The 26138-nt window shown below is 42.2% G+C and overlaps 1 protein-coding gene across 1 annotated transcript; it reads left to right on the top strand.

Moving 5' to 3' along the window:
* Positions 1-94: 94 nt before the first annotated feature.
* On the top strand, positions 95-25269 carry LOC308309059 (lipase maturation factor 2-like). Its single transcript, XM_080754523.1, has 14 exons — positions 95-296; positions 3751-3986; positions 4797-4825; positions 5285-5478; positions 8502-8677; positions 9630-9768; positions 11907-12041; positions 12953-13058; positions 13916-14015; positions 15400-15585; positions 18571-18745; positions 20039-20144; positions 21269-21377; positions 21717-25269. Exons 1-14 carry the CDS (start codon positions 200-202, stop codon positions 22038-22040), a joined length of 2112 nt encoding a protein of 703 aa, XP_080610649.1. The 5' UTR covers positions 95-199; the 3' UTR covers positions 22041-25269.
* The last annotated feature ends 869 nt before the right edge of the window (positions 25270-26138 follow it).

Below are 26138 nucleotides of genomic sequence, written 5' to 3'. Positions count from 1 at the left end.
TGCGCGACACTGTAGCCCGACGAAGTGCACTGAAGACTTAACTCCTCCTTCCCGAAAAGTCTCTGATTTTTCCTTATCCTTAACTGGGTGCAAACTGTGTGAGGCGTGTTGCTGCTGCTGTCAAACGTTTTGTACGTGCTTCACGGAGAAGTTACTTTTGTTACTAAGGAACCGGTATTTGATTTTGTTAGTTGCAAAAATGGAGGAAATTAGTCTATATCCGCGACACATGTTTTTGTGGAGTATGGCCATTATTTACATGTTTGCCTTTGCGTCCCTGTATGTGCAGATTCCAGGTAAGATGATGATCATGGCAAACAGTCTTGACACACATGTGCATCGGTTTCCAATGAATTCTGTATCCGCAGTGGTGTAAAGTAACTAAGCACATTTATTTAAGTAGCCTACAACATACTTAATTGTACTTAGAGTTACTTTACAGTTTACACCGGCGTTGTCACATCATGTGCACATCGGAATCCAATGAATTCTGTGTCCGCCCTGTTTGATTTCCTTTTCCTTCAAGCAAACGTCTTCTATCATTCATTGGTTCACTCCAGAAGTATATTTGATAATGAATGAACTTGGTTATTTTAGGGTGCGTGTTTGTGTTGGATGTGGGTCGCGTACTCGCGTTCACTAACATAGGCTTGTAGACTTTCCAGGTTTACGGTTTAGTTTTGATTTACTGTAAATCGGCTACAGTACAGTAGTAGGCTACTAGTAGCAATGTTGGCGTCAGATCGCCATGAGGTGAATCAGCATAGTGTGCCCGTGTAGTCGCGTGGCATTTGAACAGGCGTTACAATCAGTACAATGAATGAATGGATCAAAAGAAATGGGTCCGAGTCTGAGACGAGTGAGGGGGCTTGAGAGGTCATAGCAGGACAATTGGTGCGTCAGTGCCAGTGGTGTGTTTTGATTGATTGATTGAAGATTTTATTAGAAGTTTGTATAGGAAAAGGTACAGTTTCATGACGGTACAGTTCACTGGTACAAGGTCTACTAAAAGGAGATCCATGAAAAGACTAAGCTTATTTCCACAGGAAACCATTTAAGTATCTCACAAGTGTAATGTAAAGTAAGTTAAGTAACTACTAAGTATATCTACTTAAGTATTTAAATGTGTACATAAGTACACTTTTGAGTATTTCCAATACTTGTATTTCTGCTCCACGTCTCAGAGGCAAAGTGTTGCGACCGCCAGGTCGCAGTTACTATTAAAACCTCCACCGGCAGTCAGTATGTCTGTCTGTCTGTCCGTCACGTGACACTTTTGCCCCCACTCACATCTCCACCACTGTTGCCCCTATCCATGCCAAACTTTGCACATACACACAATACAAACCACAACCTCCACCCCTGATTTCTCACATGCCCCTCTTCTGGCGCCACCATGAGGTTGCTTTTTGCAGACACTTATCTCCGGCACTGTTGCCCCTATCCATGCCACACTTTGCACACACACTCCTTGGCTGGCAAACCACAACCTCCGTCCCTGATTTCTCACATGCCCCTGTTCTAGCGCCACCATGAGGTTGCTTTTTGCAGACAACATAAATGCAACCTGACGGTCGCTTATCTCCCGATTATGGAGTCTTACTGGTATGTTTACTCATACATAGGCCTACATGAACAACTTTAGCTCTGTATACATTTTGGCCATTTGAAAATAGCAGATCTACAAGTGTATCGCATTGTGAGCTTGTAGATCTACTATTTTCAATTGATTTCTATACTTTTCAAAACTTGAAATGAGACATTCTGCATAATGAGTACTTTCTACTTTTGGTACTTTAAGTACATTTTGATGCCAATACTTTTGTACTTTTACTCGAGTACATTTTGAATTCTGGACTTTTACTTGCAACAGTATTTCTATATTGCAGAATTGACACTTTTACTTGAGTATAACGTTTGAGTACTTTTTCCACCACTGGAATACAAGTGTCTGACTGTGTGAGGGGGCTGCACTTGACACGGTGCTGGTGTTGGGGCGGGCAGGGGTACCAATAGACCATATTCACACGGCAGCCATCTCTCCATTAAGTCAGTGAAATGCCACCCTATGTAGGTACAGTTTTCAATGCAAACTTCTTACCTTCAAAACCTTTTTTTCCCTTTTTTTTTACCAATGGTCCGGGGACCACCATTGGTCCTTGAGGGTTTTCCAGGTGGTCCCCAGCTAAATGATGGAGATTTGGTAACCAAATGGACCCTTTATAAGATCTTTAACTTCTGAGTGTAAAATGAAACCAAATGGATCCTTACGGGCAACAACAATATATTCTAAGTTTTGGGTCTGAGTGGATAAATACCATCAAATGGTGTTCTAATATTACTTATAAAAACCACGATACATCAGAGAGATAATAACCGATGTACGATGCCGACATCGGGGTCCAAAAACGGCCGATACATCGGTTCGACCGATATATTGGACAGGCTCTACAAATTTCAAACATGGCCGCCAGGTGAATATTTGTCAATATGGGTCAATAGCATTTGCAAAATCAGCCTACACAATGATATAGCAGTAGCTTACAGAAGCATATTCATTCTACTCATTGTTTTAATTCGGAAGGAATCAGAAGTTCTGAGGAACATACTTAATATTACACACACACACACACACACAGTCACACACACACACGCACGCACGCACGCGCACACACACACACACACACTTTTGTTTTCAGCCACCCAAGATCAATTAACAGCTTCAGATTTATAGTGTCCCAATAATAAGTTTGTTTGCTCTTTATCTATTTCTTTTAATAAAATAACCTGCTTATCCTGCATGGCAGGTTCTCTTCTCTCTCCTGCTTGGATACAATTGTATTCATGGTATTCAGACTGCGGAATGCATTTTATGTTAGCTAAAACTGCTGTGATGGGGAGACACCTGTTACTGAACAAACATTCTATGGTAATGTTGACAAGAAATTGGTCCAGGGCGCTCTTCATAAGGTTAAAAAGCTAGGATAAAGGCCCTATGAAGGCTACTTGGTGACACGTTCGTTGGAATATAGGGCTATTTAACACATTGGGCGCGTTCGGAAATGCGCACTCAACGCACTGGTGTGCCATGTTGTCGTTCGTTTATTCGGTGCACTTGGTGCGTTGTCGTTCGGAAATCCAGTGCGCGGCGCACTGGTGTGTTGAGTGCACGCACTCACCAACCCTACTCAGGAGATGGGGTTAGGCGGTGTGGTGCGTCAGTGTGGTGTTTTGATTGGTTGGTTTTCATCGCCGTGTCTCGAGCGCTTCTCAGCTGTGAACAATGGAGGAAATGACCGCAAATGCAGCATTTACAGCTTGTAGCTCGTCGTTTGGGCTTGATAGTTTCACACGCATCAACATGTAAACTAACAGCAGGTATGCCAATATTATGAATTACATCTCCTTTCAATATCAACGTTACGTTAGCAACTGCTGCTTTTAAGGAAGTTTACCTTCAGAGTGAAAAAGCACACAGCTGACTCTTAACTGGTCGTTCGTAAATAAGCCACACTGAACGCACTCTCAAACGCCACGCCCACTGCACTCACTACACTGAGCACACACCCGGTGCGGGTTACCGAACGCACCCTTATTTTAACAAAACAAAATCACTTACACGCCCTTTAATTGAATAGTCTCATTCTACAGGGGGGGTAATATAGCATAGCTTTTCAATTAGTACCCTGCTTAACTGATTTAACTTCATTTTGTCCCCCCCCCTTTCCAAACTTGCGTGTGTGGGATCAGGTCTGTACGGGGAGCAGGGCCTTGTGCCTGTGCGTGGGCCGGAGGAGAATCCAGGTGACCATCTCCTGGGCTTCCCCTTCCTTCTCTGGCGGAGCCTGAGGCTGGACGGACAGCAGCTGATGGAGCTGCTCAGCCTGCTGGGCGCTCTGCTGGCCCTGGGAGCCGCTGTCCTGGCTTCCCTCAGGAACAGCCAGGTCTACTTCCTTCTCTGGAGCCTCTACCTCTCTCTATGCCAGGTATCCTGGGGTGCTTGGGGGGGGGGGGTTGCGCCCTGAGTGTAAATTGAATTGAAATCATTGACAAGGCTCAAGTTTGGATGTGATTATAATTGTCATTTCTTTAAGATCACTTCACAAGTAGGCCAAATGCCACAAGCAGTGGCAGATACAGTAATCCGCGGGGGCGGATAGGATTACACTTCTGACTGGGCCTAGAAAAATGTGGGCGGGCCTGAGTTTTTAAAACTTGGATATACATTTTTTAGTTTTTCACTGTTTATTTGGCTGCTTTCCACAAGCGGTGCATGGAAAGAATTGGCGCGGCTTGCCATTGCAGCTTTTGGGCCACTCAATGGTAAATGGTGCATTTATATAGTGCCTTTATCCAAGGCACTACAATGAGTGTACATTCACACACACACACACACACACACACACACACACACACACACACACACACACACACACACACACACTCACAGATGGGGGATGAAACCACCATCAGCAAGGCACCAGCAATCACAAGCATTGACAGGGTAGCCAGCCAAATATGGCTTCCGCATCATGGTCAGAGCGACACTACTACGCACGGTGGAATCCGAAGTATTCAGTGGGGCAAGCTGTCAACTTGGATGGGCCCAGTTTAAATCTGTCTGGGCCTGCCTGGCCGTAGATTCGTGTAGATCCAACCCTGCCCACAAGTAGACTAAATTTAGACTAAAATCAGTACACTAAGTAAAAATGGCTACATGTATTTGTTTGCAAATTACAATGAATGTGTAAATATACTGCCTCTAGTATAACGTGTTGACTGTGTTCTGTTGACAGGTAGACAGAGACTTCCTTCGTCTTCCATGGTATGTTGCACCCAATTCCCTGTACTGATCAAAAAATCGCAACTAGGTAATCGTGTTCTGTCCTAATTTAAATAATGTGCATATTAATATATAAAATGCAACAACTGTTTTAATAACGGTTGTCTAAAGTACCTGCTTTTGACAAAACTTTCTTAACAACCTGAATCATCTAGTACAAGAATGAAATTGGGTAGTTGCCTTTTAAATCAATGTATCAATCAAACTAAATACATGACAAAAAAAAGTATGGCACATTGCAAGGAGATATGGTTAGCCTGAACCTAGTTAGTTGTTTTGAGCATCATTATAGGATGAACATTCGATCTACAAGCGTATAAGTATGGCGTACAACAAAGTATATTTGGGATTTAAGTAGTTGATTGGTTTGCAGGTCAAGTTCTCCAGTCTGTTTGAAAGTGACCATCAGCTGAATTTATATTGGTCCCCTCTGTGCTTCAGGGACAGTCTTCTGCTGGAGGCTGGCTTTCTAACCATCCTCATTGCTCCATTCAACCTCCTGGGCCGGTGTGCCTCCTCCTACCATCCCAACAAAGTGACCTTCTGGCTGGCCCGCTGGCTCCTGTTTCGCCTCACCTTTGGCTCTGGAGTGGCCAAGTTGGCTAGCTACAGCTCCTCCTGGTGGGGACTCACTGGTCAGTGACACCCATCACGCGTCTCAGAGTAGGAAATTGTGTCCTAAGTGCTCAAATTAGTTATACTAATAGGAATAGCCATAGGAATAGGAGTTTGTTCATAATTTCCATCAGATGCAATCACGTTCCAGGGGGAGTATGGATGTGTTGCATGGGAAACACTTGGCAACAAGCTTATTCATGACATTAACCCTGGTGTAAATGTTTCACTAAAATAGTGAAAACAAGCTGAGTAACAAGCCAATCTACGAGCTGGTAGATCAGCTGTTTTTGCTATTTGTCATACAACAAAGCATAAAAGGGATTAAGTGGTTAAAAGATGACTGATGTATGGGCTGTATCAACACAAGCTATTTACATTTTCAATATGCTGACTATCTGTGTTGTTCATTACTGCATTTATTATGATTGGATATGGCATAATGTCAATAGTGCACTGAATGATACATAACATTCACCATGCTACTGTATGCAGTAGGTAGCTACTACACTGAAGGCCTTTTGTTGCAGCACTCAAGTCTTATGAAATAAACACTTCATCTCGCATGATCAGTCCTGTGTAGCTACATTACTGCAACATGATCATTCTAGCCAGTGTTTATTGGAGCTACATTACTGCAGAATTGCGTGCCGTAATAGCAATGTGAACAAAAGAAAGTCAACTCTTCAGATTATGATTTGATTTGAGTTTATTCATTCATGCTTGCAGTGGAGCCAGGGCCCCACTGAAAAACGGCAGAACTTTACAAAATACAACAATAAAAATGTACTAAACAAGCAATTCATGAAGTTTAAAAAATATTCCATGGCAGCAGAAGTAAGAAACATGTATCAGTTCATGGTGACCATATTGTGTTTCTATCTTTTTAGTTCAAGGAAAAGATTATCAAATTCATTCATTCTCTCTCTCAAAAATTCTACGGGATACATTTGTTCCATCCATGAAGCACCCCTCAAAGCAGAAAGCAGTCTTACACTTTTGGCAAAAGACAAAATGCTACTTTGCCCTAGCAATGATTTTATTTGAACAATTTATAGGGCCACAAATCAAAATCTACTTGCTCTTATGCACCCCAAAGAGAAGAAAAACACACATCACTCAGAATTTTGGTGTAGCAAAAGTTTAAAAGGCCTTTATTAGAGCATGGATGACACACATGTAAGCCTATCGAAGGCTAATGCCGAAATGCGCCTTGGCTTTTTCTTTCTAGAATAGAAAAAAAAAAAAAAAAAAGACGGTTATGAATTTTTGACTTGGAATTAGCAACGTCATACTCTAATTGTCATGCTTTTATTGCCTCCAGCATGATGAGGATTCATTAATTTCCCTACCTCTCCACATGATAACATGTAAAACAAGCCAATGCAAGTCGCTCATTTCCCTGAAAGCACATCAAAGGGTTGTTGTTAAATGAAAACAAAGCTACAAAATGGTTATGGATGCAAACTAATCTTTGATGTTGTGAGTTGTGACCAATGGCCCAGGTCTACATAAAACTCTTTTCTTATTGTTATATCCTTTTTACTGGAAAGTTTGAAGACTCAGATGTGGCTGACCAGTGGTGAATTGCTAATTACATAATATATACAGCATATAAAGATGTATTTATCAATTTTAGTTTTAGCCTATTAACTGTTTAGTTTGTTGTCTGTCTGTCTGTCTTAGAATACATACTGTATACACACACACGTATATTTTCTTCTATTTTCTTTCTATTTTCTTCCTTGCATCAAACTGTAGATTGGCCAGTACTGTTTGAATACACAGCACAACTACAAGTATTGTAGTCTGCAAGTCTTCATCATGCTTTCCATTTTTATGGCACAGTGTCATAAAAGGGTGATGTCAAACGTGACCCAAAAGAGAACTCGTACTCATGGACGGATTAACCCCCGTGAGGGCCCCTGGCCTATAGTTTTTTAGTCAATATGTCTTTTTAGACACAATAAGCCAGCAGTTTCTTTATTGCTATTTACAGTAACACTTCTAGCCCCCATAAGTCACATCCAACCATGAAAGGTTGCGTTGCATCTTGGGAATGGGCTTATTCTGTGTAAAATTACATATTTAGCCATGTGTACGCATGCCCCCAACCACTGAAATAAGAATCTCTTAAAACAATAGAAAGAAGTAAATGAAATAATTTTAACACTCATCTTTTATATTCTTTAATTACAATCTCAAATATGAACCCTTGTTGTAAAAAACTAAACTTGTCCTTTAAACACATTTTCAAAACATTTCGGACGACTGAAACATTTATTCAAAATAATCTGCTGTCAAAATTAACACTGCATGTGAACTTGCATTCCACTAGCTGAGTATATTTGAGGTCATGTTCAATAATTAAGTTGAATATAGAGCATTTTCCTGAGTGCTCCCCTGTAGAGCGCACTGCCCGCCATTGCCGTTGTGTACAGCAGCCAGTGGTTGAGTAGAAGTAAAATTATTGAAAATGGGAAATACTCAAATTAAGTACAAATACTCAAAATTTTACTTAAGTACAGTACTTGTAAATGTAGGCTACAAGTTACTTTACAGTACACAACTGTTTACACCGCGGCAATGGCGGCGGCGCCATCTACAGGGGCGAGCTCAGGAAATCAGTCTATACACACAGGTGGAAGTGGATGAGCACCGATAGTATAGAGTATAGACCATAGCACAGTAAAGGACAACTTTATTTTTTTACAACAAGGGTTCATATTTTAGATTGTAATTAAAGAATATAAAATATGAGTGTTAAAATCATTTAATTTACTTCTTTCTATTGTTTTAGAGATTTTTATTTCAGCGGTTGGGGGCATGCGTACAGGTGGCTAAATATGTCATTTTACACAGAATAAGGCATGCCCCACATTTTAGCACGGTAAACGCGATAAAACAATAGAACGAAGCAAATGAAAACACTTTAAAACTCACCTTTTCTTTTCTCTAATTACATATCTAAAATATGAACCCTTGTTGTAAAAAAACAAAGTTGTCCTTTAAGTGACGTCTGTCTGTCTGTCTGTCCCTCTAGCGGTGAGTGACATGCTGGAGACTGGCAGTCCTACACCTCTGGCCTGGTTTGCCTACCAGCTGCCAGACTGGCTCCTCAGGCTTGCCACCGTGGTACATCTGGTGTCCCAGACCGCTGTGCCCATACTTTACTTCGCTGAGTTCCGTCGTCTCCGCCTAGGGGCTTTCTACATACAGGTGACTTTGAGAACGATGGTCCATGGGGGGTTTACCAGGCTAGCTTAAATTGGACAATTCATCATATCGGCATCAGCCGATGGTGGCCTTAAAATGCAATATCGGTATTGAACGGATATCAAAATAACATATTATTATTCTTTTTAATTTTAGGTTCCTGGACCGCTGAACCATAGCCCAGGCCGATATTTTATTTTATAATAATAATTATGCTGCAGATACAATCAGTGTTTTCTGGGAAAGCTTTCAAAAGGGTCAAAATGTTGGAACATTTTAAAATATAAATACTATATTCAAGCTGTGTTTATGTTGGGATATGGGGCAACATTTCAATAACGGTGCATCCCTAATTTTGGAATAAAGAGGCATTGCTTTTCCAAATTCAGTGTTTATTTTTCAGAAAAGACAAAATTTGAACTTATTTTTATACAGATAGACAACATTTTAACATATTTTTATACCGATATTTGACATTGGTAAAGATCAGTTATCGACCATGGTGGCAATGTTGGCATTGATTATCGGTATAAGAAATGTCACATCGGTGCATCCTAGAGGGTAGCACAGGTCTTCCAGGACCCGATTATCCGAGACCCGAACCGAGAACCGAGCCAGTTCGGGTCTAACATATTGACTTGTCCCTCGGGGCAAGTCTAATTGCCACGGGTCCGTTCGGGTATCGGATCTCATATTCCCAATAACAGGCGGGTCCATTCAGTTCCGGGTATATTTCTCACGGGTCCATTTGGGTTCGGGTAGGTCAAATTGGACCCGTGCTACCCTCTAGTGCATCCCTAACATATAGGTCATGTTATTGTCCTGAAGAGATGTAAGCATTTCATGTCAGTCATGTTTACCAAACAGCGATTGTATCCTCATTTACTCCTGACTGTCCTGAGAAGGATTAGCATTAGTTACTGTCTACTGTATGTCACTGTGTTGTGTGTGTCAGCTGGTTAGTGCAGTGGTGTCCATGCTGGTGACCAACGTGTCCGTGGTGACCCTGGTGTCCATGGCTCTGAGCTTCTCCCTGCTGGATGATGAGCACGTCAGGTCCTGGCTGGCTCACGGCAAGAAGAGGAGAGCCAAGAGTATGTAACCCCATCATAACACAGTCAAATCCTGAGTTTTTTGTTCAACTCTGAAAGCGTCCAAAAAGACCCATACGGGTCAAAAGCAAATAGGCGATAATGCGGCCATATATTCAAATAGTGTTATCTCATCCCGGTGCTACACCTGCAGCGCTGAATTATTTTAAATTTAGTTTTTTTGCCTTCTGTGGAGGCCTTCATCATTGTGAAAAGGAACTCTTTGAAGCTGTTCATATCGATTTGTCAAGTGAACACATTGTGGCGTACTACAGGTATACCGTTTAAAAAAATCCCCTGACACAACCATCAGTGCTGTTATATTGAGCATCAGACCAATGCTTCTCAACTGGTTACTCACAAATTTGTATTTGGCCAAAACAAAAATTATAATATGGCAGTAAAAAGCTTCAGTGAAAGCTGTTACCTTTGTCAGAACAGCTTGTGATTAATTTGTTTGGATCCTGGCCAACATGTTGCTACTGCATTCTACGCCTGTCACAATTATTACGATCGCCTAATCATAGTTATTTGAGATGCATCTCAATGGAAATGGCCATCTACAAGTTGCATCGCAGCGCTGTGTTTGTTAGCTTGTAGATTGGTTATTTCCACACACTTTGAGTATAACATATTAAACATGGTGTATTTTGGCCATAGCAAATTCTTTATTTAGATTTTTGTTGTCTTTCATTGTCAGTAATTTCTTTGTGTATTACTATTTACATATTTTTGTCATATCTACCCCGTGCAACTCTTGTTTACAAAGCCTAAACGCCACACAATTAAATTGTTAATCGGTAATCCTTTGTATGACAACTAATCCTCAAGTAAAATGTCATAATCGTGACAGGCCTAGCTCATTCATCAATGCCAATACAAGCCAAGCAGCAGTGCGTGCGTAGTAACGGGACAGCCTGACATTTTGCTTAGTAGGAATTTATGTGTGCCAGCTCAGCTGTGTCAACAGCACTGTCCCTGGGCTGAGATTTCACGATTAAAGAAGGGAGTTTGCTAACATACACAGGCCGGAGTATCCTGACACACCGGTAGCATGTTGTACTGAGAGCAGTGTTGGGCAAGTTGCTTCAAATGAGTAACTTTGTACCTTAGTATGGTAGCTATTTCCGCTTTCAGTTAGGCTGGAGCAGACGGCTCAACATGACCGGGTCTCCACGTTGAACGTGCATGCGAGTGTTCCCGATCATGAACACACCTCTATGATCAACATGACGGTTGTTGACGAAGTTTGACCGGACTGAGTAGTCCCGCTGCTCTGCAACTGTGTAGCAAGCGGAGGGGGAAGTCACAGACACGGTCAGTGTTAATGTTGTCAACTAGAATATCTACAAGCTCACAGTGCAGCCCGGGGTGACGTGTTGTGAGTTTTTAGATCAGCTGTAAGGGAAGGATGAACAGGAAACCTGCCTGTAACGTCCTACAACAATTGTAAAAATAACCAGCTGCCAGACTGGCTCAGGCTGGCCACCGTGGCACATCTGGTGTGCCCATACAAGTTCCGTCGTCTCCGTCTAGGGGCCCTCTACATACAGTTGACTTTGAGAAGCATGGTCCTCTGATGTAAAAAGTAGTTGATAATATAGCTTAAGTTTAGCCTGGTAACCCCCCCTCTGGAAATAAAAGTGGACATAGAATCTATATTGACACTATATTGTGATTGACTGGTCTATTTATTTGTTTATTTAATGGGCACTGGTCTAGCCCACCACCGTTTCCCATTGTGTTGCACGATCGTTGTTGTGTATTGGCTGCATCCTTGCCTCTCGCCGCAATGACCGCTCTGTTACCGGCTATGTGCACTGCAGTCACTCTCAACCCGATTAACTAGGTGCCAGACAAGCTAATACACAGCAAATTGTTGATCTATGTATGCTGGCTGTGGGTGTGAAATAAGTGTAGGCTGCTAGAATTAAGTGCTGCTATGCTAGACTGACTGACAAGGGATCAGATTACTGCAGCGCAGTGTAGGGGAACAAAGTTGTTCTCCCATCAGTTAAAGTGAGAGATCAAATGTTGCCCCCCCCCCCCCCCCCCCCCCTGTAGTTTATCATGAAGTGTATCATTCTTTTGCTGACACAGCCTGATCTAATGTTTTTTATTGGCTGTCTTTGTGACACCAGCTCGGAGCCAAGCCCTGATGTCCTGGTTGACTCTGCTGGTGGAGGCCGCTATCTGTGTTCTCATAATCTATGGCACCATAACGCTCTTTCAGCTGAAGCTCAACTGGGAGGCCAAAACCATATCCTCCGAAATAGGTGGGTGCTGTTAATGACACATCTTACCATAAGTGCACTGAATCTCTATACGTACGCATGTACTGTATGTCTGTAATTCAAGTCAATGACCTATACCAGCGGTTCCCAACCTTTTCAACCTTTTCCCAGCCGAGTTATGGTGGTCCACTTACTGTAACTCGGCTTCCATCTTTATTTTCGTTTTTTATTTTATTATGATTGTGTTAGATCTCTGTATCTCTGTATCTGTATCTTTTGGTACATAATAATGTATCATCATGAAAAGAGAGGACAGAGTTAAAGGGATTTACAACAAGGGTTCATGTTTAGATGGTAATTAGAGAAAAGTAAAGATTAATGTTTTTTTTTCTTTCTTTTTTTCATTTACTGCTTTCTATCATTTTTGCGATTTTTATTTGAGTGGGTGAGGGCATGTGTACAAGTGGCTAAATATGTATTTTTAGACACAATAAGCCGGCCCGGCAATGTCTTTATTACTATTTACTGTAGACCTACTAGCTCCCAATAAGTCACAATCTCCCATGAAAGTTTGCGGGGCATCTTGGGAATGGGTGAGGTGACTAAAAAGACATACTGTAATTAGCCACTTGTATGCATGGCCCAACCCACTCAAATGAAAATCGCTAAAACAATAGAAAGCAGTAAATGAATTTCTTTTAACACTCATCTTTTCTTTTTTTCTATTCTAAAATCTAAAACATGAACCATTGTTGAAAAAAATTGAAAAAAGAAAAAGTTGTCTTTTAAATATTTATCGGTATCACAAGAACCTAAGTGTTTTGCCAGTTATGTATGGGGGCCCACCAGTGAGGACAGGTTGGGAATGGCTGATCCATAACTGCTAATTCACGCTGCAGTGGTGAAAATGAATTGAACAGCCCATAGAGACCCCAATCTCCTGTGGCTTGCAGCCTTCTCTCAGCAGCAGTTCGCTGAGGCGTTGAAGCTGGTGATGGTGCCCAGTATCTGGATAGGCGTGCTCTCGCTCACCTGGGAACTGGTAGCATCCTTCATGGAGTGAGTTCACTTTCACAAGTTACAACATAATCGCCTGATCCCGCCAGAAGCTAATCCATTCAAAGATAGCAAAAAATTAACCAATCTACAAGCACTCAATATTTCCATGTGACGTTTCTAGATTACCTATTTTCGCTGAACATTTTTGAAAGGATAGAATTATTAAATGGTTGGCATGTTTTGGTCATAGTACATTATTTATTTTGATTATTGGTCATTCATGGCTGTGTATATTTCAAAGTTATTTGTCGCCCAGTGCAATATTAAGGCATATGTTCCAATGTTCAATGCCAAAAACACAATTCAAATGTTAATCACCATTATTTGTACAGCAATCGTCAACTAGGTTAGTGGTTCTCAACCTTTTCAAGCCGCGACCCCCAAAATAATCATATTAACTGGGGACCCCACCCCACCCCACCCTGATGAGCACTAAGAGTCGAGGCATTACATTTTGTATAATATAATAGCAGTTCTGTATGCTCACAACGAGTGCGAGGCGTTGTGAGCATGTAGATCGGCTATTTTCACCATTTCTGCCTCTAAAATGAGAAACATTGGCCAAATTGTCAAATATTAGAGGTATTAAAAAGTCCTTAAATGGTCACTTTAGAAATGTGCAGATACAGTACCCTCTCTATGCTTAAACCTTATGGTGGGTTGTTAACTGTTGAGTGAGAAAACAATGTTGCACATTAAGTTAATCATCTGGGGACCCCCCAAAATAATTTGGGGACCCACCTGGGGGTCCCGACCCACAGGTTGAGAACCACTGAACTAGGCGTTGCAGTAATCCTGAAAAAAGGAGTCATAAAAGTCTCTCTCTCTCTCTCTCTCTCTCTCTCTCTCCCCCCCAGCGCGGTGGGTCAGGTGAGGGGTGTGTTGTCGAAACTCTGGGCCCTGCTTCGGTGGTTTGTCTTCGGTGCTGCGGCGGTAGCGTTGTTCACCCTCAGTGTGGTAAGTTCAGACAGACAGACTTGAGAGACCAGCCATCACCTGTTCATCTCGCTTGCAATCAGTTAGATGCATTTATCCATTCTATCAATTCTCATTTCCCCATAGCTTATTCCCCATAGTTTCATTTGATTTGATTGCTGCTATGTCACCTTCTGCCAACCTGGGACTAGGGATGGGACGATACGCGATTTTCATCGTGATAAAACACACTCACGATAATCGTATTGTGGAGATTTAATATATGGTGATATCGTCCTCCATCATGCACTGGGATCAATTCACCCTACCACTTAAACCCTCTATAATTGGCAAAAGGTAATATACGTACTTGATCTTTTTTTCACTCTCTATCAGATGTCTTTGCCAAAAAATAGCCGATCTACTAGCTCACAACGTGTCACGTTGTGACGTGTTGTGAGCTTGTAGATCGGCTATTTTTTGGCAAATGTTCTGCCTCAGGATAATGGATTTTGATTATCGTGATAATATCGTGAATCGTGATTTATTTTGTCTCAATAATCTTGATATGACATTTTCATATACAGTGACAGGGTCTAGCTAATCTCCTTAGTATGAATGAGTGGACCATTCACCATTGTAAAGCGCTTTGAGTTTCAACTTGCTTAGAAAAGCACTATAAAAATGCCATCCATTATTATTATTATTAGTGTAGTCCCTTGTCACTGTTGACCCCTACTGGTTGCGACCATCAGGTCGCAGTTACTATCAAAACCTCCACCGGCTGTCAGTCAGTCAGTCTGTCCGTCACGTCACACTTATCTCCGCCACCGTTGCCCCGATCCATGCCAAACTTTGCACACACACTCCTGTCCCATCTAGCGCCACCATCTGGCCGATTTTTGCAAAACACATTTTTGGACACTCCTCCTGCAGATGTTGCCCTTAAATCACGCAAAGCGGTACACAGTATCTCTAAAGTCATGTCATCAACATGGATCTGTCCCATTTCCCATATTCCCTCCTGATTGGCTACCATTGCTTTCTAAAGTTTGTGTATGCGACCTGACGGTCGCTTATCTCCCGATTTAGGGAGTCTTACTGGTTGGTTTGTTAGGGAGCGGGGTCTTATGCTAATGTATGAATGCATGTATGAATGAATGAACCATTGTGTAGCGATTTGAGTACTTACAGTAGAAAAGTGCTATAAATGTGTGCTATAACAATTCATTGTTATTATTATTATGCTATGTGTAATTGTGTATATATGTTGATATTTTCATATTTAGATGTATTCTTTGACATTTGCCTTCTACTTATTTAAGGTTAGATTTCTTCTACCTGCTTTCACCCACTTCTTTCCACCTGTAAACCAGTGCTGTGGCAATAAAGTTGATTCTGATGCGCTCATTCTCTCTCTGACCAGGTCCCATACACATCTATGGAGCCGGTGTCTAGCAGTAGAGTGATTCCTGAGGTGAGGAAAGCCTACAGCTTGGTGGAGCGATATAGGCTTGTCAGTTGCTACGCCCTATCTGGCACTGTCAGACAGGACCAGGGAGGACGGCCTGAGGTGGTTCTAGAAGGCAGCATGGACAACACCACCTGGAAGGTAAGAGGTCTATCTGTCACCTAACCCATTCCCTGCTAACTTAAAATATGGATGTGCGCTAATAACGCCAGGAAATATTAATATTTTAATGTGATCAATTGTATGAGATTGACCAGAGAGATGATAAACTACCCCCAAAAACACCACTAGAGTGCGCCATCGTAACACTGTAAACATAACAGGTCTCTGTATGAAGCTGTGTAAAGAGCCCCTCCTCTATGGGTTTTAAAATGGCGGCGCACCGGAGTACACAACGCACGGATCTAAACGATTCGTGGCAGATCGTTCACATTGACCTATCGTCCGGGCAAATGGTCGGATGCAGACGCCACACAAAAAAATCGGAATGAAAATCCAACCTACTGAAGCGGCGTTATGGATGTTGTTAGTATGTTAGCAGGCTAACGGCTGGGAGCTGCCATCTTACACAGACAAGGACTGAATACCAGTGACGTCATCAGCCTATCCTTTTTTTCCCACGGTCTATCGTCACAGCCAGTACAAGGTAGGGGAAACCGTTTGCGCCGCTAATACATCGAAAAAAAAAATGCTAAAAAATTGCTTTTATATAAAAGTCGATCTGAGAGTCGATCGGCAGGGACGTCCATACTAACAATGTCGATCTAGGAGTCGATCGGCGCTAAGTGTTATAGAGGCGGTGCCATAGTTTTGTACTTTTTCTAGTTTTCATGTGTCTAGGAGGTTGACAGTACTTTATTAGACCCCCTGGTGTGGTTGATATGAGCAATTATGTATTGCCTTTCTATTTGGATTTTAGCTCTAGGCTGCCACCTTGTGGGGTCAAACGTGCCGGTCCAAAAACACAGATACTTATTACATCACAGAATCAACCCCTCCCCTAATTACCATTCACCCAACATACGTGGGTGTGGCTAACTTCACCAACCACACATACCAATGAACTGGTGGGTGTGGCCACATAAAAACATCATTTTAACTATTTCTGTACACTTTTTTGGAAAACATCTTCCTCCTAGTATAATCATAATAGAGCCCGGGCTAACTTGACTTGTGACCAGTGCAACCATATTTACGGGAATAAAAAACGTCAAAATAAAAGCAATGCAGCTTTAGTCCATGCATGAAGAAATATTTGAAAATTAGTTTATTTTGTAACTTGCCATTAACCCTACTCGGGCCGGTCAGAGTGAACCAAAGGGCCGCATATGGCCTCCAGGCCGTACGTACAATGCCCAGGTCTGCCTTAACACTTTGACTGCCAGACCCCCCCACCCCCCTCCCCCGGCCAATGCCACCATCAAGGCCCATTCATTTCTGCCCCCATTCCAGAGAATAAATTGAAAATGATGCGATGTGAATATCGGAACAAAAATGGGAGATTTGGTAAAAGAGGATTTTCTTTTTTACCAAAAAAATTTTGGAGTGATTTCGGTGAGCGGTTTTGGAGATAGGTGCTCGAGAGTGCAAACCAGTCAATAACCTCAGAAATCTAGATTCTGAGATATTTGAGTTCAAAGAAAAAAAACTTTAGGAAGCCATAGCAACAAATTGGTAAATGGTAACGGAACACAAGTACCCTTGACAGAAAGAATAGCATGCCTACTTTAATTTTCTGCTCCTACAGTTTTTGCCCTAAAATCACGAAAATCATTACACAGTATGTCTACACTCATGTCATCAACATGGATCAGGAAGATTTTGGAAAAACACATTTTTGCTCTATTTGTGGAGATAAGTGACCTACGGTCGCTTATCTCCCGATTAGGGAGTCTTACTGGTTTAGGTACAGTTTTCGTTGCAAATTTCAAACATGGCCACCATGTGAATATGGTCAATGCCATGTCATTTTATTACGCCATAAAAACAGAATCAAATGAAATATACAATACAAATATGTAATTAACTTTGTATTCTCTCACACTCTTTCAATGCTGTAATTTGTCTGTTTGTTTTGCCAACATGTTTTCCGGTTTTAGCATGTTATTGCTATTCAATATTCATGCATTTTCGTTTTTGTTTTTGTTGTTTTTTTTTTGTTTTTTTTCTTGTTAGTAGTATTCTGGAAAGCACTTTGGGTCAACTTCAATGTGCACTAAATGTGCTATACAAACCAGTAAGACTCCCTAATCGGGAGATAAGCGACCGTAGGTGGCTTATCTCCACAAATAGGGCAAAACTTTGTTTTTCCCAAATCTTCCTGATCCATGTTGATGACATGAGTGTAGACATGCTGTGTAGTGATATTCGTGATTTTAGGGCAAAAACTGTAGGAGCAGTGTCCAAAAATGTGTTTTAAAAATCGGCCTGAAGGTGGCGCTAGAATAGGGCCATGTGAGAAATGAGGGGTGGGGTCTCCGCGTTGCCTTGGCGGACGAATAGGTACCGGCCCCGGCTCTCCCGGACGCTCCTAGCCCGAGTTACGGCATTTTATGTGCGCTGCAGTGGCAGGGGGTCCTCCACTGGGGGCACCACCACTTTTGCATCCGTTCTGGAGCACCAGGAGTCGTTGGTCCCCGGGAATTCCCCGTGAGCAGCCCCGTTGGGGTGGTCATTTGGTCATTTTTGCACATTTGGTCATTTTTTACATCTGGGGGTCCTCCAGGGACCTGGGGGTCCCTGGGGCTCCGGGGGTCCTTGGAGGTTGTAGTTTGGCAGGCAAGGAGTGTGTGTGTAAAATCTGGCATGGATCGGGTCAACAGGTGCGGAGATATAAGCAGGGAAAAAGTGTGACGTGTGAGCACATTTGGTCATTTTTTACATCTGGGGGTCCCCCAGGGACCTGGGGGTCCCTGGGGCTCCGGGGGTCCTTGGAGGTTGTAGTTTGGCAGTCAAGGAGTGTGTGTGCAAAATTTGGCATGGATGGGGGCAACGGTTGTGGAGATATGAGCAGGGCAAAAGTGTGACGGACTCACTCACTCACAGACAGCGTGGAGGTTTTGGTAGTAAATGCGACCTACGGTCGCAATAACGGTGACTTGGCCTGACCTGACTTGACTTCTCCAGGAGATCCAGTGGATGTATAGGCCAGGTGATGTGGAGGTAGCACCCCCAGTAGTGGCCCCCTACCAGGCCCGGCTGGACTGGCTGATGTCGCAGCAGGCAGCAGCCCAGGCAGGTTGGAAGGGAGACCGCTGGTTCACCGGGCTGCTCCAGGCTCTGCTGCAGGGCAAGAAGGATGGTGAGTTCACAATGGGGCATTCACGAATTATTCGACCTCAAAGTATTTGAATAGTCGAATAACTGGACTGGCCAAACTGTCAAATATTAAGTAAGCAATAGGCGAACATTGTGAAAATAGCCGTTCTACATCGCCTCGCAACGCGAGGCGTTGTGAGCATGTAGATCAGCTATTTTCACAACATTTATCTGCGGAACCAAGTCACATTAAATGTAATACCTACAATTCCAAGTGCTTGTCAGGGTGAGGGTCCCCAGTTCAAATATGTTTATTTTGGGGGTCAGGGCCTGAAAAGGTTTGAGAACCCCTGGTATAGAGCATTAACAGATTCATTAACCAGGGGCATTTACAACTCATTCTTATGACTTCCTATCTAGCCAAGCTTTATAAACTATATATTTTTTTAAAGAGAAAACGATAAAGAAAAATACAAATAAGCGAATATTTGACTTCGGTGAACAACGTCGAATAGTGACTTTGATATTCGAATATTCGATGAATGCCCTAGTTAATCTGTTGAATAATGTTCATTTCTTTTCTTTTTTTAAATGAACAGCAAAAAAGCATCGACTAAATCTGGCCTATATCTTGGCACAAAGCGCTCAAAGTTTGTTGTACACCAAGGATCACATTGGCCAAGCTTTGCTTTATGAGACTTTTTATTTTATTTTTTTGTATTATGATGGAAGTATATAATTATTCAATAGGTGCTAGATAATTTAGATGGGCATTAGAGGGTATGCACATCTACTGGGACCCGCCCCCCTAATCTAGACTGAGTGGCAAAACATTGAGCAGCATGGAGCATTGGAGTTTGGAAGTGCTAGTTGCAAATCACTCAACGGCACTGCATACCACCTGTTTCTAAATTGCACATAATGCATGAGGCAGCAGGATGTTGTGTTGTAGAAAATGAGTGCTTCCAAACTCTGACACTTGGAAAAATAAAAACCTGCACAGAATGTTTTGACAGAAAGTAGCTCATTATGAAACAAAAGCTTTGCAGATAGAAAGAGGATAATTCAAGCTTTCAGTACAGCCGCAATGTTGGTGAGTTAACTTTGTTTAATACAATCAAATAGGACTTTTCTGTTTGGATGTATGGGCTGTCAATGGCAGAAATTAGTGTTTTGCCACTCAGTCGGCGTGTTCCCACATAACTTCCAGCAACAGTGATGTCATGCGCATACCCTCTATAGTACATTTGTGTGTGTGTGTGTGTGTGTGTGTGTGTGTGTGTGTGTGTGCGTGCGTGTGCGTGTGCGTGCGTGCGTGCGTGCGTGTCCATTCTAGTGGTCGGGCTGCTCCAGAAGGACCAGTATCCGTTCAGTAAAGCCCCGCCCACATATCTCCGAGCTAGTCTGTACAAGTACCGCTTCACTGGGAAAGACAAGGACGGGTCAGTACTCACACTTACATTGGCCCACATGCAAGAACACCTAGCAGCTTGTAGATCTGCTGTTTTCAAGGTAGATGGAAAAAAGAGCAGAGCGAAAGGTCAAGATTACTTAGTATTGCCAGTTTTAAGTGGTTAAATGTCTGAAAATACTTGGGCTGGGACTTACTGATTCATTTAGATTAATTAATTACAGCTTGAAAACGAATTAACGCGATTGAAAAAATTAACGCATTTTAATTGTGCTTAGTAGACAGTAGTACCATAGAACCTTTCTCACAGGACAAGTTTCAGGTGTAGCGACCGGTGCACCTACCAACAGACAACAAACCCCAGTGCATGCAATGGGAGAAGACACCGATCAGAACTTGCTCGGTCCAGTGGATGCAAAATCTTGATTTAAAAACTCACTCATATACTAAAATGTCAAATATTTATATTCGATTAAACATGCGATTAATTTCGATTAATTAATCACAAAGCCTCTAATTATTTTGGATTCATGTCAATTTGTGCTTTCAGATATTTAACCACTTGAACCGTCAATACTTTATAAACTTGACCTTTCACTCTGTATGTGTGCTCTTTTTCCCTTCTACACCCGAGCTCTTTGCCGAAAATAGCAGATCTACAAGCTCACAATGTTGTGAGCTTGTAGATCTGCTATTTTTGGCTAAAGTTATCCGAATATGGACGCTAGGATTCAAGTGGTTAATATAAAAAAGGAGGAAAACGTTTCTATCACACATAGATTTGGAGGACCCCCTGTCGTAACTCTGAGGACCCCCTAGGGGTCCCGGACCCCCTGTTGAATCCAACATACACTGATGGTGTCAATCAAGTTTACAGTTTACAGTTTAAGCATTTAGCAGATGCTTTAAACCAAAACACTTACAATAAGCAGGTAATACACATTACTATAATAAGCACAAGATAATATGTCAAGTCTATGAAGCTATCTATGAAAAGGTTTGATGTGCAACACAATTTTATACAACATATAGTGGAGGGTCTCTGCTTCATCTCTCTCTCTCTCTCAGCTAGGGGGTCTTTGGCCTGAAAAACATTGATGACCCCTGCCTTAAAAGAGTGGCATTTTGTTTTGTTTTGTGCACGTTTTTGAACAGGTCTAGTCCCAAACAATGGTGGAGGAGAGACATGATAGAAGACGTCTTTCACACAGTGCGCTTGGGTGATGCTACCCTGGAGAGGATGCTAACACAACACGGACTAAATGTAAGACCTGCTTAATAACTCATAATATTCAGTTAAATTCAGTTTTCAGTTTATCAATTTTGATTAATCCCATGATTTTTTTTTTACGCATTCCTAAGCCAATAATTTGATGACAGGCCGTCGGTCAATAGGATAGTCGGTAGTCTCCTATTACAGGAAAGCATCGTAGGAAGCACCATAGAAGACAAGGAAGCAGGGAAGCACCATAGAAAACAGGGAAGCGCCATAGTTTGTGTGAAACCTTTACACATTTTCACCAAAATATTGCAGTTTAGGACTTTTTTTCTGTAGTGAGATTTTTTTATTTTCCTTTAAGCCATGATCATGTCACCGTCACAGGGAGAGGTCCAGGACCGGTCCGACCCAGACTCCGCCCTAGTCCAGGTTCTGAAGCGGCTGAGGGCACATGTCCAGGACCTGCCTGGGCCCCTGATGCTCCAGTCTCTCTTTGCCGCCGTCGCCACCGTCTGCCTCCTCAAGTCCCTGCTCTCCTGGGACCTTGGCAGCGGCAAGCGGGGCCGCCAGGCCGAGCTGAAGACCAAGAGGTCCAAGGAGCAGCAGCATGCTGCGCCCACGGAGAAGGCCTCTGCCGCGGCCTCCGGCCATAAAGCGGACGTCGCAACCAGGCAGGATTCTGACAAGAGCCCCAGGAAGAGGAAGTGATGTAATCCTAAGTGGTTTTCAAAACATTTTCATGTCAATGAGGACCCCCAAATTTGTTATTTGTCTTTATTTGGCCGCAAACCCTCATCTGAAAACGTTGTGTGCCAGGGAGCCCAGCCCCATGAGCGAAGATGTTAAGAATCTCCAGATTATTCATATTTTTACAATTTTCAAGAATTGCTGATCTACAAGCTCACAGCCTGTCGTGAGCTTGTACATCTGCAATTTCTGAATAGCCAAAGTACAAAATCTTGAAAATCTACCCTCTGAAACTCCTTCTAGGACCCTCAGAGGTCCCCGGACCCCAATATGAGAACCACTTTATGTACTGCATAACGTCCTGCATGTGCCAAGATGAAAATCACATGTTACAAACTCTCAGGTTTTTTTTGTTGAGTTTTCCTCATGCCAAACAAGCCCTTTCCAGCTGCATTACAAAGCTTACTTGCATTTAGTCAAGCTTTCATCATCCGATATCGTCACTGTCTGGCGTAAACCTCGCTTTTAATTGCTTAAATATTTATGAAACCCACAGCACCACCAATAAATAATCGTCATGTTGTGACCTTGTAGATCTGAAAACAATTATTGTAAACTATTTGTAATAGTGTTGTGTGACGCTGTAGTATGACGGAAGAAGGACATTCATTTACTATAAAGCATAAGAAGTTGACAGAGATGCAAGGTATATATTGTTGGGCAGAATCTCCACATTTTAACTTTTTGTGTTTATTTTTGGAGCTGTGTGGAACACAAGCTCCCTATACGTGGCCGTGTGTGTGGGTCTCCGTCCGTCCGTCCGTGTCTGTAGCCTCAAAGTTTGGCACGCTACTCCTCCCACAGTTTTTGCACCACACACTCGCGCCATATGTCAAATCGACTGGCTTACTCGGGAATCGTGTGCTAGTAACTTGCTAAGAGAAAGGTTCTATAGTTTAATTGATATTAATTTATTAGTGAATTAATTTTCCCCATTGACTTATAATGGGAATTGCAAAAACTCACATTCAAGTATTTTTCTCTCGTAAACCATAGGAGCTACAGTTTCAAACCTCGGAGAGGAGATTCATAATGATTTTAAGAAAGAATCCAAAAATAATTACATCACTCGGCCTCATGGTGGCGCTATAACGGCCCACTTTGCGTTTTGCCCCGTAACTCTTGAACCGTAGATCGGAAAATTAAAATTATTTTTTCCCTGGATTCCTTGGGTCCCCATATAGGCCACGCCCATTTGCGCCAGGATAGATTTTCCGCCATCTTGAATTTTCTCCAAAACACACTTTTTGCACCTTTTCCTACATATTTTCTTCAAATGTCACAAAAATCGGTACACATGATCCTGGGTGACCAGAGAGGTGCTACACACACACACACACACACACACACACACACACACACAGCTCCACTTCGAACAGAGGTTTGATTTTTTGTAAATGAATGCCCTTCTTGATCACACTACAGTGTCACACAAAAGTATCAAAACTCGAAAACACAGTGAGAAGCAACGCATTTTGAGCTTGTAGATCTGCTACTTTTGATATTTAGATTCTGGAAAGTAACAGTTTTGAATATATTATGAGGTTTCCACCCGACAGATGATATACGATGTACTGTACACTATGGGACTGTACTGTCTGTGCCTCCAACAAACTCGGGTCCACTGTCTCTGCATCTTAACTGTAACTTACTGCATGATATACTATCAGAATTTAGTGGATGTGTGTTCCTTTTTTGGTGCTACCAGTTTTTGTCATATAGTAGGTCTACAGTAGGTGCTGCGATATGGACATAATATAATAATAAATATCTCAATATTTGTTACGGTATTGTGGGGGTGACTACCATGTGTTTTCACAAAATATTATTATATTTTGATAAATAATATCAGTGATCCCTATTATAATCATAATTAGCGGGTAAAAGTATATCTCTTTACTGTAATTGCAGCCTTTAAAACCATGAAAAGCCAACATTCATGGCATAGCATGGTATTGCCATATCCCAAATCGGAGACCATTTTCTGTCTCACCATCTGTCAGGCGGAAACCTTGGATGTCCAAAACGGTGAATGGATCAAGGTTCAAGGTTTCTGCCTGACAGTGACTATGTAATATTACCCAGCCGTAAGTTGGTCAAACTATGCTTTAGTTTGGGTAGTAACAGTAACTGCATATAATGTTAACAATTGCCAACCTGGTGTCTGTCCCTATTTTGGGCATGTTACAGGGAAAGATTTTCATCCATACATAAAAAAAAGGGAAAATAGATCTACCATACAGTACGACAAAACTCGCACTGTGTCGCACCTTGCAACGCTTTGAGCTTATTCTATTTGTCATACAGCTGATGTTTGTGTGTGTGTGTGTGTGTGTGTACTGTATATAGGATTTTAAGTGGTTAAAGGAGTAGTTCACCCCAAAATGACTTTCTTTCTATCGATTACTCACCCCATGGAGACTTCCGAAATCAATGGGGGAAAATGTATTATAATCAAAGCTTAGGAATGAGACAAAAACTAAATACATTTATTGAACTCAAGTCTCCATGGGATGAGTAATCGAGAGGAAAAAAGTCATTTTTGTGGTGAACTGCTCCTAGAAGCTGCATTCACACTAAAAGTGACCAAATATGATGCCGTCCCTTTGAACACCATTGCGGTGTCTTGGATATTGATTCAGAGGTGTTGTTGCATGTATCTGCACTAGTTTACAGCCTGGCCTAGTGTTTAATAATGCTGATGAGGGGGTAATAACTTTTTATTAGATGGAGCACTTTTTAAGAAATTCACTTGCACTAAATTAGGGTTGTTTCTTGTTTTAGCTGACTGCACAGAGAAACGGTGTGGTGCGACTGCCCATGTCCAGATAGGTTTGCTTTTATTTTATTTTATTTTTATTTTTTGTTTGCCCAGTCGAATTGGGAGATATGGGAGTGTACTCAATGTTTTAGAAGTCCAGAAACCAATATACCAGTTGCTAAATCTGACATCAGACATTCACCGCCTTATAATCTCCGGTTGAGATTTATTTCACCATTGGGGTAATAATAAGCAGTTACGCACTGTAGCAAAACTGTGTTTCTTTGCACTACACACCATAAGTAAATTGGGTTATAGCTGAGCAAATTATCACATTTATTTTTGAAAAGATATTCACAGCACAATCTCCTTATGTAGGCCTATTATGAATTGATTAATGAGTTGTGGTAATAAAAACTTAAAATGGAATTGCTCATGTGGTATGCTATGTCCAAAACGCAGCTCCCGTCCAAACTATCAGAAATTGATGGGGTTCAAGTTTTCCATAAAGTCAATGGGAGCCCAACTTTCAGCAGCTGTAAAAAAAAAAATCTTGTTACTTTGTTGAACTTATGTTACTTGTGTTACGAGCCTTTACACACACACACACACACACACACACACACACACACACAGGTGTGGTTAAGACATTTCTTGGTAAGGAATTTGACATTATTCTGATAATATTCTCTGACTAGGGCAGAAATGTCCCCACAAGTATATTACAATAGATTTTGACACCAAATAGATGACATTGAGTTACCTGTGTAAGCCTGATTCAAAGAACCAGCTCAGTGGCCTTGTGGTTAGAGTGTCCACCCTGAGACTGGGAGGTCAGGTTCGATTCTCCAGCCAGGTCATAACAAACTCGGCATCAAGGGTTTGTATTGGGGCATACGACATACTGTACTAGCGTCATGTCTAGGGGGGGCAGGGACATGCTGGCCATTGGGAAAAGCGGTACAACTCCGGTCCATTCCAGGCCGGCCATTAAAAAAATAATAATAAAAAGAGAAACATCAGCTGGTAATTACGGTAACCGTCTTCAATCCATTTTGGGGGCTCCCGGCTGGGCGGCCCACAAAGTAAATATAACTCATGTAATTGGCCCACTAGGCTTGTCTCTCATCTATCTATAAATGCGAGAAGTCTCTGCGTGTGTGTGTGTGTGTGTGTTTGTAATCCGCGTATCTCGAGAACCGTTCGTCCCACCGGCTTCAGATTCGGCACGCGCGTTCCCCGCCGCGGCACGGAGTGCAGTGCCGGGTCTCGACCCGACCCGACGCGCGGTTTTCCCG

The sequence above is a fragment of the Nannobrachium achirus genome (assembly GCF_963921795.1).
Source record: "Nannobrachium achirus genome assembly, chromosome: 23".
Classification (NCBI taxonomy): Eukaryota; Metazoa; Chordata; class Actinopteri; order Myctophiformes; family Myctophidae; genus Nannobrachium; species Nannobrachium achirus.
Note: the sequence above shows the minus strand (reverse complement) of the source record. Positions and strands in the feature narration are given on the sequence as shown.

What these genes read in the sequence shown, in the direction of transcription:
- LOC308309059 (XM_080754523.1), top strand. Translation starts at nt 200, where the DNA reads ATGGAGGAAATTAGTCTATATCCGCGACACATGTTTTTGTGGAGTATG. An exon ending in TCTACCTCTCTCTATGCCAG is followed by an intron (nt 3,987 to 4,796) that starts GTATCCTGGGGT and finishes TTCTGTTGACAG; the next exon opens with GTAGACAGAGACTTCCTTCG. An exon ending in CAAGAAGAGGAGAGCCAAGA is followed by an intron (nt 9,769 to 11,906) that starts GTATGTAACCCC and finishes TTGTGACACCAG; the next exon opens with CTCGGAGCCAAGCCCTGATG.